Source organism: Salmo salar, chromosome ssa09 (assembly GCF_905237065.1).
Source record: "Salmo salar chromosome ssa09, Ssal_v3.1, whole genome shotgun sequence".
NCBI classification, from domain to species: Eukaryota; Metazoa; Chordata; class Actinopteri; order Salmoniformes; family Salmonidae; genus Salmo; species Salmo salar.
The window spans coordinates 129,097,351-129,110,306 of NC_059450.1; the positions used below are offsets into that span (position 1 = coordinate 129,097,351).

The 12,956-nt window shown below is 43.0% G+C and overlaps 1 protein-coding gene across 4 annotated transcripts in view; it reads right to left on the reverse strand.

The window, feature by feature from the left end:
- Window positions 1-434: 434 nt before the first annotated feature.
- The window catches only part of LOC106612833 (LIM domain kinase 1), an 80,651-nt gene continuing 68,129 nt past the window's right edge, over window positions 435-12,956 (reverse strand). For 2 of the 4 annotated variants that reach the window (XM_014214385.2, XM_014214386.2), the window contains 8 exons: window positions 11,912-11,998; window positions 10,260-10,391; window positions 9,919-9,978; window positions 9,311-9,376; window positions 3,735-3,888; window positions 3,482-3,537; window positions 2,426-2,583; window positions 435-1,908 (listed from right to left, as the gene is read on the reverse strand). In XM_014214385.2, coding sequence (XP_014069860.1) covers window positions 1,719-1,908; window positions 2,426-2,583; window positions 3,482-3,537; window positions 3,735-3,888; window positions 9,311-9,376; window positions 9,919-9,978; window positions 10,260-10,391; window positions 11,912-11,998 — 903 coding nt within the window. In that variant the 3' untranslated portion in view covers window positions 435-1,718. Of the gene's footprint in view, window positions 1,909-2,425; window positions 2,584-3,481; window positions 3,538-3,734; window positions 3,889-8,535; window positions 8,917-9,310; window positions 9,377-9,918; window positions 9,979-10,259; window positions 10,392-11,911; window positions 11,999-12,956 lie in introns of those variants that run through there. The other 2 variants (XM_014214388.2, XM_045724595.1) reach the window with 2 other exon arrangements.

Sequence of the window (12,956 nt, forward strand, 5' to 3'; positions counted from 1 at the left end):
AGACACAGCGGTGTCCTTTATTAGTGGTTTCTGTGCAGCAAATTGACCATGAAGGCCTGATTCAGTCTCTTCTTAAAATGTTCCGTATTGACTGACCTTCATGTCTTAAAGTAATGATGGAATGTTGTTTCTCTTTGCTTATTCGAGCTGTTCTTGCCATAATATGGACTTGGTCTTTTACCAAATAGGGATATCTTCTGGATACTAACCCTACCGTGTCACAACACAACTGATTGGCTCAAACGCATTAAGAAGGAAAGAAATTCCACAAATTAACTTATAACAAAGCACACCTGTTAATCGAAATGCATTCCAGGTGACTACCTCATGAAGCTGGTTGAGAGAATGCCAAGAGTGTGCAAAGCTGTCATCAAGGCAAAGGGTGGCTAAAATATAAAATATATTTTGATTTGTTTAACACTTTTTTGGTTACTACATGATTCCATATGTGTCATTTCATAGTTTTGATGTCTTCACTAGTATTCTACAATTTAGAAAATAGTAAAAATAAAGAAAAACCCTGGAATGAGTAGGTGTGTCCAAACTTTTGACTGGTACTGTACATTGGGTGGGTTGAGTTTGAATACACAAGATTTCACCTCCACGTGAATGAAATAAGGAGAAAGAGAGTAATAAACTCAAATGAAATAGAAAAATGTACAAAAGGTATGAAAGAAGTCTACCTCAAAGTGAAGTCAGTGCTGCACAGTGAGAGAAGGAACACAGTCATTCATAGACCATGTGTTCTACACTACCAGGGACATCACTTTAAGAATACGTCCCAAATGGCACCCTATAATGCACTACTTTGGTAATACCCTTTGGGACCTGGTCTTAAGCAGTGCACTATAAAGGGAATAGGATGCCATTTGGGACACACAAGTCATCAGTAGAGGGGGAGAGGAGGAGACAACAGACAAGGCTTACTGAACACAGACTGGGCTATTTACAGTCATGCAATGTTTAAAAAGCTTTTTGTTTATGCTCAAAAGCTTTTGCTCGATTATATTCTACATCCGGACTGTGTGTGCGCGCGTCTCAACTAATGTGTTTTGTTTTATCCACATAAAAGGCCCCTTTCTTTAGCATTTCAAAAAGCGGTTTTGATATCATAAAATCAAACCAAAGTCACACAGAGGAACACTTTCAAACACGTTGTTGCACAAATACTCTGGAGGAAGGAGCGCTACCAAGGAGGCTGAAGCATCCTTTCTTCTTTTCTGTTTTAGAGACGTCTGAATATGCTTTAACACCATAAGATAAAGACTACATGAGTGTTAAGATGGATGATTTCACAGCTGGGATTGACTGACACTGCTAGCTAGCAGTTACCAGCCTGACATTCAGCTAAGGTACAGCAATCATCAGACTGAAGCTATGATAGTGGTAATGGTAGTCTGAGTGAGTCTCTCTTGGTTGGAGGTGAATGAGTGAGTGCCTTTAGGCAAGGCTGGCTTTTCCCATCCTCGTTTCCCCCTGAGTCTATACAGCCCATCGACAGCCCACTGTCAGCCTACATGCCCACTGTGACTGCTGTGGCATGAGGAGGTATGTACAGAGCTCCTGCCCCGCCCCTCCCTGGACAGTGCAATACAACTACTCCATTGCCAGAGGTACCGTAGGCTCTACTACCCTCCTCAATGACCACCATAACCCCCTCTCTCTGCCCACTCTCATGGGCTGAGACCAGCAGCATTCCGCTCTGTTCCGGATCCCTTCTACTCCGGAGTCTCGGGGTGCGGGGGCAGGCCGTTTTCGGACCGCATGGCTGTGCAAGCCATGGTGGGAGCGGTGTGGTTTCCCCAGAATGCTTTGTGTAGTGTGTCGAGCTCGGACACCACCGGCAGGCGGATCTCCAGGTGCATCTTCAGGTTCTCCAGCCACTCCTCCAGCTTGGTGAAGGCGGGGCTACAGACAGAAGAGCCAATCAGTCTTAGGCTAGTGATGTCAACCTAGATCACATTTTATTTGTATTTTATTTAACCTTTATTTAACCAGGCAAGTCAGTTAAGAACAAATTCTTATTTACAATGACGGCCTAGCTCGGCCAAACCCCAAACCGGACGACGCTGGGCCAATTGTGCGCCGCCCTATGGGACTCCCAATCACGGCCGGTTGTGATACAGCCTGGAATTGAACCAGGGTCTGTAGTGATGCCTTAGACCGCCGCGCCACTCGGGAGCCCATAAATCAGTTACCATGGAAGTTATGGGACACGAGACTTATAATAAACCAACACTCAACATATATAGTATTATCAAACAATACATATTCCACTCATAAGTAACTTTATAGACAAATACCTGGAAAAGTGTTCCTGTATGCATCATTTGTGTACAGAAGGTAAAGTTTAATCTACACCCCAAAAATCTCACACAGCATGGTGATACATGACTTAGGTCAGTGTCAGACACTTCACACTCACCGTTTCTCAGCATCCAGGTCACAGCAGAGGACAGCCATAGGGAAGAAGGCAGGGGGGCAGTCTGGAGGACAGAAGTGCTCTAAGAAGCCTGTCACATTCAGCCCAAAGTCATGGGCCCTGGGCAAGTAGTCTGGGTCTGCATTCACCCTACCGATGATCTGGAGGGGGAGAGAGAGAGTTCACAGTAAGGAAAGGGCAAAACACACTGTTGTATAGGCTAGGGCAACAACCTCAGACAAGTTATAACACCAGTTATGAAGCTGGATCATTAGTCATAAACTGATATCAGATATCACGACTGCTACCCAGATTCTTATTTAAACTTACAGATGTAGGATCTTAATTTGATCACTATTTTCTTTCATGCACCATAGGAAATGCAATTGAGCTTTGTGATTTTGATAAGTTCACTGAAAACCAACAATAACAGACAGTTATATTAACAGTATTGCACTTTCCATATAGCCTGCTTTTGTCCAGCCTAACCACCAATCAAGCGACATTATGGACTAAACGTTCAAATCCTGTTGCTGCAGGATTATTTTGCTGTGACAATATAGGTCAAATTAAGATCATACATATGTACATCTGACTTATTGTTCTGAGACTCCAGGCCCAGGGGAAAGGCAGTCCCCAATAACAGGGTATACCAAGCATAGAGGGACTGAGGGTATGCCCAATGGGACCCAAGGGACCACCAAAAGAAGCCAGATCAGCTAGCTAGACCACAGGCAGTCCCTGTCCCTGTCAGTCACCCACCACATAAAGAGAACTTCCCCTCTGTAATTCTGCCTCTGTAGAGTCCCTGGCTAATGGCGTCCATGTGGAGATAGACCCACTGCATCTCTCACTGCAGCGTTATTTTAACGTTTTAACAGAGCAGTTCAGCCCATTGCTGCTGTGACCAACCTTAATGGTTACCATGCTGCTTGGTTGGTCTCTCGCTCTCCTTCTCTCTCTACTTTAAGATAACTCAAAAGGATTTAATGAGGAACACGAATACGTCTGACTATTGTTTCCATTTTGTTTCCATATTCTGCTGTCATGGGCACTCACCTCACAAAGCATGATCCCGAAGGAAAAGATGTCCACCTTTTCATCATAGCTTTTCCCTGTGAGAGAAGACATTCCAAGTAAAACATGAGGTTATTCGTTTCCGAGTACTGACATAATGTATTACAGTATGTGGTGTTGAAACAACTGAAGAATTCACATTTTTCTGTTTAAAATCCATTTAGTTGAGTCATTCGATTTAAGTGCATTTCAAGCAATGGTGGTTAAAACAGGTCAACCCTGAACACCCACATACCGTGGATCATCTCCGGGGCCATCCAGTAGGGGTTGCCCACTACAGTGTATCTCTTCCTGCGGTCAGGCTTCTTCTGCAGGAGACTCTTGTCCTGGATCTTGTCTTCCACCATCAGCCGAGCCAGCCCAAAGTCTGCCACCACCACACTGTTATTCTACAGGGAGACAGAGAGGGGACAAACAGAGCAGACAGTCATCCATACGTGATCAGAGTGAGCAGCTGAACGTTGTACGCTAGAAAATACTTGGTTTGTCATTTTTGATTAAAACAAAATCGCTATTCATTAAATACGAATACCGAACTTTTAACAGCTAGGACCTCTATTTCTTGTCTCGGAATCCTGCTTAACAGACAGGTTGAAGCATGCTTGACTGAGACGCTAAACTGCTAGCCATCAAGATAACGAAGTTGGTACCAGATTAGTTTTGCAATGGAGCCCTCTTGTAGGAGTTGTATCTACTACCCTTTGTTTCGAGATAAACCGGATCACTCGGAGTTCCAATGCAGCAATTGTTTACTTGCCAAGGATTATAGGCTTGAGGTGGCTTCCTTGATCACGCAGGTCGCTAGCCTACGTAAGAAACTGGGGAAAACGTAGAGTGGAATGGTTCAATTCTCTACACTGGTGGCTGGAAGGCGTTTTCTCCGCCTTGTCGTTTGTTATCAGACTGGCCGGTGTTGCCCAGAGCTCCCCATCTGATAGCGGTGTCGAAGGAGCACAGCATTAGGAGCAAGGCAATCAACGATGGTCGCATGTCATGAGCCGTGGAAGCCCCAACAAGAGGCCCGGAGTGGATACAAACAACTAATAGTTTTGACGTCCTGGAGCCTGATCTTCCTGCACCTTTGGGGGTGCCTGTGTTTGGGCCGCAGTGCCTACTACTACAATTTCGAAGTTGACATCGGCAGCCTTCCGTCCCTGCTCTGGATCGAGCAGGGCTTCTCCATCTGTCGGAGGCCTGCAGCAGGCGCCGAGAGCAACGGGCTTAAGTTATCCTGCCTCTCGCCTGTCCATAAAGGGTCCTCTGAATCCTGTGAAGCGTGGGACTTTGGCAGATTTCCTCGTCCTTCTCGCCAGCCGTGATTTTGGGCAGCACCATGGTAAGAAATGTGACTGCTCCTGGTGCAAAAACAATGTCCTATCCCGGAGTTCGAGTAAATTACATTACTAAGCTGCTCCCTAATGTACTACGTCAGGACATGGCCATCGATTCTATCGTAGGTAATGGGGGTGTTAATGACATTATGAAGGGCAGCTCTGAACAGTTGAAACTGGATTTTAAAGAGCTGATTGACTCTCTGCTAGACACCCACAAAAGACCCATCATATCTGGCCCTGTGCCCTCTCAGAATCATGGCATGGAACGCTTTAGCAGGATTTTATCTTCACAACTGGCTATGTGATTATTGCAGCTCAATGGGTGTAACTTTTGTTGACAATTTCAATACCTTTTGGAAACAAAACACGTTTTATAAGGAGGATGGGATCCACTCAAATCATTTGTGTTCCTGGATCCTTTCACAGCATTATAAGGCTGCATTGAGACAATGACTTATCAATGACCCAAGCCCAGCTCAGCTAATCCCTACCATTGTGTCGCTCAGCAAATGTACATTACACCAGGGGCATTTGGTAGACACAATGTATGTAACCTAATTTGTCCCTCTAACTGCCCTGAATGCCTCTGCTGATCCTAGAGCTATTGAGCTATTGTATGCAGTAATCATGTGCCTATGAACCAGATTTATACTGTTAGCACTGTGTGCAGCTCACCCTGCACTAACATAAATAACATGAGCAAATGTACTTATGCTAAGCTTCCCGGTAATGCAATAAAAACAAGCATCCCAGAAGAAAGTGCTGAAAATAGACCCACGTCAACATATGTAGCTTAAGAAACAAGGTTCATGAAATCAATCATTTGCTAGTAACAGATGACATTCATATTCTGACCATCTCTGAAACTCACTTAGATAAAATCTTTGATGATACAGTGGTGGCAATACAAGGTTATAACATTTAAAGAAAATATAGAAATGCCAATTGTGGAGGTGTTGCTGTTTATATTCAGAACCACATTCCTGTAAAGATTAGAGAGGATCCCATGTTAAATACTGTTGAAGTAATATGGCTACAGGTTTATCTGCCTCATGTAAAGCCCATTCTGGTGGGAAGCTGCTATAGACCACCAAGTCCTAACAGTCAGTATCTGCATATCTGAGTGAAATGCTTGATAATGTATGTGATATCAACAGAGAGGTATATTTTCTGGGTGATTTAAATATTGACTGGCTTTCATCAAGCTGCACAATCAAGAAAAAGCTTCAAACTGTAACCAGTGCCTGTAACCTGGTTCAGGTTATCAGTCAACCTACCAGGGTAGTTACAAACAACACAGGAATGAAATCATGAACATGTATTGATCACATCTTTACTTATGCTGCAGAAATGAGCTTGAAAGCAGTATCCAGATCCATCAGACGTGTAAGAATCGACGTTGGAGACGAGAAGCAGATACAGGGAGTGAACATTTAATGAAACACGGACATGAAACAGAACAGGAAGTACATCTGGACAGGGGGAAAATAACGACATCCATGCTGACACGGGGAACAAAACTGAGGAACAGACAGATATAGAGGGGGCAATCAACAACGTGAAGGAGTCCAGGTGAGTCCAATGAGCGCAGATGTGCGTAATGATGGTGACAGGTGTGCGTGATGAAGGGCAGCCTGGCGCCCTCGAGGGGAAGCGGGAGCAGGCGTGACAGGATGTAGTGATCACAATCTAGTAGCCATATCTAGGAAAACCAAAGTTCCAAAGGCTGGGCCTAATATAGTGTATAAGAGGTCATACAATACGTTTTGTAGTGATTCCTATGTTGTTGATGTAAAGAATATTTGTTGGTCTGTGGTGTGTAAAGAGGAGCAAACAGACACTGCATTTGACACATTTATGAAATTGCTTATTCAATTTACTAACAAGCATGCACCTATTAAGAAAATGACTGTCAAAACAGTTAAATCCCATTGAATTGATGAGGAATTGAAAAATTGTATGGTTGAGAGGGAGGAGGCAAAAGGAATGGCAAATAAGTCTGGCTGCACAACTGATTAGCAAACATATTGCAAATTGAGAAATCATGCGACAAACTGAATAAAAAGAAGAAGAAACTACACTATGAAACAAAGATAAATGACAAAGAATAATAGTAAAAAGCTTTGGAGCACCCTAAATAACATTTTTGGGAAAAAAGGAAAACTCAGCTCAATCATTCATTGAATCAGATGGCTCATTCATCGCAAAACCAAATGATATTGCCAAATACCTCAATGATTTTTTCATTGGCAAGATTAGTAAACTTAGGCATGAAAAGCTGACACAACACATCCAAGTATATCTGACCAAATTATGAAAGAAAATAATTCTAATTTAGAATTCCGTAAAGTGAGTGTGGAAGAGGTGAAAAAAATGATTGTTGTCTATCAACAATGACAAGCCCCCGGGGTCTGACAATTACTGAGGATAATAGCGGATGATATTGCCACTCCTATTTGCCATATTTTCAATTTAAGCCTACTAGAATGTGTGTGACCCCAGGCTTGGAGGGAAGCAAAAGTCATTCCGCTACCTAAGACTAGTAAAGCCCCCTTTACTGGCTCAAAATGGCCGACCAATCAGCCTGTTATCCTTAGTAAACTCCTGGGAAAAAATGGTGTTTGACCAGGTACAATGCTATTTTAGAGTAAACAAATTGACAACAAATGTTCAGCATGCTTATAGGGAAGGACATTCAACAAGCATAGCACTTACACAATGACTGATGATTGGCTGAGAGAAATTGATGACAAAAATATTGTGGGGGCTGCTTTTGACATTATCGATCATAGTCTGTTGCTGGAAAAACTTATGTGTTATGGCTTTACACCCCCTGCTATGTGGATAAAGAGTTACCTGTCTAACACAGAGGGTGTTCTTTAATGGAAGCCTCTCCAACATAATCCAGGTAGAATCAGGAATTCCCCAGGGCAGCTGTCTAGGCCCATTACTTTTTTCAATCTTTACTAATGATATGCCACTGGCTTTGAGTAAAGCCAGTGTGTCTATGTATGCAGATTACTCAACACTATACATGTCAGCTACTACAGCGACTGAAATGACTGCAACGCTTAACAAAGATTTGCAGTTAGTTTCAGAGTGGGTGGCAAGGAATAAGTTAGTCCTAAATATTTCTAAAACTAAAAGCATTGTATTTGGGACAAATCAATCACTAAACCCTAAATCTCAACTAAATCTTGTAAATAATAATGTGGAAATTGAGCAAGTTGAGGTGACTAAACTGATTGGAGTAACCTTGGACTGTAAACTGTCATGGTCAAAACATATTGATACAACAGTAGCTAGGATAGGGAGAAGTATGTCCATAATAATCCGCTGCTCTACCTTCTTAACAGCACTATCAACAAGGCAGGTCCTACAGGGCCTAGTTTTGTCGCACCTGGACTACTGTTCAGTCGTGTGGTCAGGTGCCACAAAAAGGGGTTTAGGAAAATTGCAATTGGCTCAGAACTGTCGGCACAGCTGGCCCTTGGATGAACACAAAGAGCTAATATGAATAATATGCCTGTCAAATCGGTCCTGGCTCAAAGTGGAGGAGAGATTGACTTCATCACTACTTGTATTTATGAGAGGTATTGACATGTTGAATGCACCAAGCTGTCTGGTTGAACTACTGGCGCACAGCTCGGACACCCATGCATACCCCACAAGACATTCCACAAGAGGTCTCTTCACAGTCTCCAAGTCCAGAACAGACTATGGGAGGCGCACAGTACTACATAGAGCCATGACAACAAGGAACTCTATTGCGCATCAAGTAACACATGCAAACAGTAAAATTACATTTTAAAAACAGATAAAAATACACCTTATCGAACTGTGGGGACTGTGAAGGAACACAAACATAGGCACAGACACATGCATACACACACACGATAACATACGCACTATAAACACACGTACACATGGATTTTGTACTGTAGATATGTGGTAGTGGTGGAGTAGGGGCCTGAGGGCACACAGTGTGTTGTGAAATCTGTGAATGTATTGTAATGTTTTTGAAATTGAATAACAAAATACTATCAACACCAGCCCAAAGTCTGCCACCACCACACTGTTATTCTAAAGGGAGACAGAGGACACACAGACAGAGTCATATCTGCTGCATCACAATACTTAGAATACCAAACACACTGCAAACCTACCTACAAGACTATACATCTTACCACAGACATAAAGACACATGCCAGATAGAGAGAGAGAGCGAGAGAGAGAGAGCACACTCAACAACATAGAGGAATAAAGAGAGTGAATACTATGACTGTTGACTTTGAGAGGTACAAACACTACCGTACAGTACTTTACCCTAACAAAGGTTTCTCTGTGTCTAACGTCAATACATCTCCATTGTCACATCTCTTTCAATGAGAGACAAACCTGTATGTGATCTAGATCTTAATCCTCAAAGAAAACACGCACCCTTGAGAGCGAACACACCTCACATCTCTGTACTCACCTCTCTGACAAGACAGTTGTATGAGTTCAGGTCACGGTGGATTATGTTCATGGAGTGCAGATATGACTGGAAGACAGAAAGAGAGAGGGATGGAAAGAGAGAGAGAGTGAAAGAAAGAAAACAAGAGAATTAGGTATTAAGCCTAAACCTCAAACCAGTGCCTAGTGGAACAAATGTGCATTGTTCTTCTTTCAAACCCTTGGCAGAGTATAGCCTTTGTACATTCACTAATCTACAGTCATGTGCTATATTCATCACTGTAAACCCAAATCAAAGGCAACACACTATGACTACCCATGATGCCCTAAACCAGAAGGAATTCAAGCTGTAATTTTCATATAGGGAAAATCTGCTACACATGTGAACAACACTGCTGCTTACACTTCCTCTAGATCTCCACTGGAGGGCAATGTGAGCATGGTTAGTTTGACTGCACTGTGTGTGTTATTCTATTCACCACCACTGCACTGCAGTTTCTCTGATTGCAGCAGTGAACACTGGTGCCCTGGTCCTGACAAGACCCACAGTGTACACTAGCTTCTAATCTGTTTTTGGTTTTATTCTAGAGGCATTCTATACATTCTATTAGGCATGGATCATTCACTCACCATCCCTGCAGCGATGTCTTTAGCAAAGCTCACTCTCTGATTCCAAGGGTAGTTGGTATCCTGTTAGTAAGACAAACCAAGGATAGAATCAGACTCTGGATGTTTCACAGAACATAAACACCAGTGATTAAAACTAAAGAGAGGCTCTCTAATCCTAATCCTGTATCCTCTGATGACTCTGAGACACAATGTACAACACGCAACTATGCACTCATGGGGACACAGCCACCCAACCACACACACACAACCTGGTGCAGTGGCACACCCATACAGAAGTGCACGCAACAAAGTACTAAAATCCCACACAGACAGACACACACAGACAGACACACCACCGTTACCATTTTCTTAATGATCTCCCTCAGGGTTCCTCCTTTGATGTACTCTGCGATGAAGTTGAGTCTCTTGTCTTTGTAGAGGACACCTATAAACTTCAGCACGTTGGGGTGCTCCAGACAACGCATCACCTTCACCTGGAGAGGGAGGAGGGTACACATTTTAAGGCATAGAAGATACTTTAGGTTTAAATGTGGGACCTTTGTTAGTTATTGAACCCCTATTTAGCGCTACAGTCCAGGAGTTGTCCGAGTCCTGACTCCTCATAAAGACCAATCATCTAGGAGCTGGTGGGAGTGGTTGTGTGGGTTTAGTAAAAGCAGTAGTTAGATGAACTGGGTGGGTAGCTACATAATTAGTGAAAGACCTCCTTGTCTCCCGCCCTGAGGGTCTTTGTGAGATGGACATTCCTCCTTCTAGACTTTGATTTTAGTCTATAACCATTTCCTCCTGGTCTAAACATATAAGATGTCTCCTCTCCTATCATTAACTTGACATAATTGTAACAAGAAACAGGAATAATACGTGGTTATTACAGCTTCCCAAAGAGAGAAAAACTGATTAGGTCCTAAAGGAGGTAAACATTACATAAGCTACTCTGAAGTCAAGGGAAGGGAGGGAGACAACTCTTTTGAAGGCTTTGATTTAAAATGGGCACCAAGGCTCAAAAGGCCAACGGTTTTAAAAAGGACTACCATGTCTCTAACATAAGGGCAAGACTCCAATCCATCACACAACTTAAAAAACGTCTTGAACTCAGGAAACCATTCCCAAGGCGGTGTTTGTGATGTGTGTGATTAGTTTGCGTGAGAGTGGAGCCCTTCCTTTGTAATTGGAGTGTTATGCAGGCAGGGCACTAATAAAAACAGTTATAAAACAAACCCCAGTCTGCCTTCCTCTAGCTGTTTGTTTGTTGGTGGGCGGTCGTGGCCTGTTGTTTTAACTGCTTACAGAGTTATTAAAGGGACTACGGGTGTTAACCTGCACATCTCAGTTTTCACACAGTGTTTCCTGAAGAGGAGAGTAGAATGCAGGGTAGAATAGTGTATTTGTATGTGTGCACACGTGTGGCGAGTGTGCATTTGATTGTCGATGTGAGTGTCTGTGTATCTGGGACGGATGCGGCAAAGGGTGTATACCTCTAATGACTATCTGTCCACCCTTCACAGCCTAATTAGGGTGGGGTACTTTTTACGAGGTGTAGTGGTGTGTATGACTGTCATCTAAACATGACATTCAGAGCTTGATAAACTACACTCTGTGGTAAACCTAGACCAGCAATGTTATCAATAGTGGCCAGGGTTAGAAACATGGTCTGTGATCTCTGTCACTGAACTAAGCCAAAGCATTGTTCTTGACGATACATGTTCTGTAGATGCGTAGCACAGGATTGTACTGTCCTTAGAAGAAGTGGGAGCTCTTTGGGACAAGCACAGAGATTGTCATTGCGTGTGGTGGTTCAAATCATTGGAATAAAGGAAAGAGATGGATGGTGTACCTTCATAAACCTTTAATATATAAGGCTTATCTAAAATCATTCATAAGCAAATTGAATTTAGAATCTCAATGTATCTCCTGATTTGACCCCGTTGAACCCTGATGGTGACACATCAACAAAGGCAAAAGAAGTCAAGGTTGAAAGAGTGATGTCACCCACTTCTTTTAGGAATGACCTCTGTGTCTCGTCATCGAAACGAATCAGCTCCTTCATCACCATCACCTCCCCTGTCTCTCTGTGGGTCACCTGCAGAAACACACACACACCGTGATGTCATCAGCCTGCGCCACAGGGCATGGGGGTACTTTCCGTTCAAAGCTAATTTCACCCCAACAGGTAAACTCTGGGAATCTGGGAATAAAAACCCTGGATATATATGTGGTCTCCCTCTCAAAGCGGATATTTACCCCTTGCTTGAGTGCATCTTCCAAGCAGCAGATGCACACATAGGCTACTGTACTTTCTGGTTTCATCTGAGACCATTCTGTAAAGCATCTCAATGCTGCCATCTTCTGGAACTTTTGAACACAGAATATACTGCTCCTACGCAGTAACATTTTGCACACATTCAGTAGTGTGAAGTGGGATTTTTAACCTGTTTAGGATAGGGGGCAATATTTTCACGGCCGGATAAAAAACGTACCCGATTTAATCTGGTTATTACTCCTGCCCAGAAACTAGAATATGCATATAATTATTTGATTTGGATAGAAAACACCCTAAAGTTTCTAAAACTGTTTGAATGGTGTCTGTGAGTATAACAGAACTCATATGGCAGGCCAAAACCTGAGAAGATTCTATATGGGAAGTGCCCTGTCTGACCATTTCTTGGCCTTCTATAGCCTCTTTATCGAAAATAGAGGAACTCTGCTGTAACGTGACATTTTCTAAGGCTCCCATAGGCTCTCAGAAGGCGCCAGAACGGGAAATGATAACTCTGCAGTCCCTGGGTGAAAAACAGTAAGGCTTTTGGAAAGTGGTCGTTCTGAGAACAATGACACTGGTGCGCATGTGAAGACTCCATTTTCTATTTTCAGTGTTTGAACGAAAACAAGGTCTCCCGGTTGGAATATTATCGCTATTTTACGAGAAAAATCGCATAAAAATTGATTTTAAACAGCGTTTGACATGCTTCGAAGTACGGTAATGGAATATTTTGATTTTTTTTGTCACGATACGCGCCGGCGCGTCACCCTTCGGATAG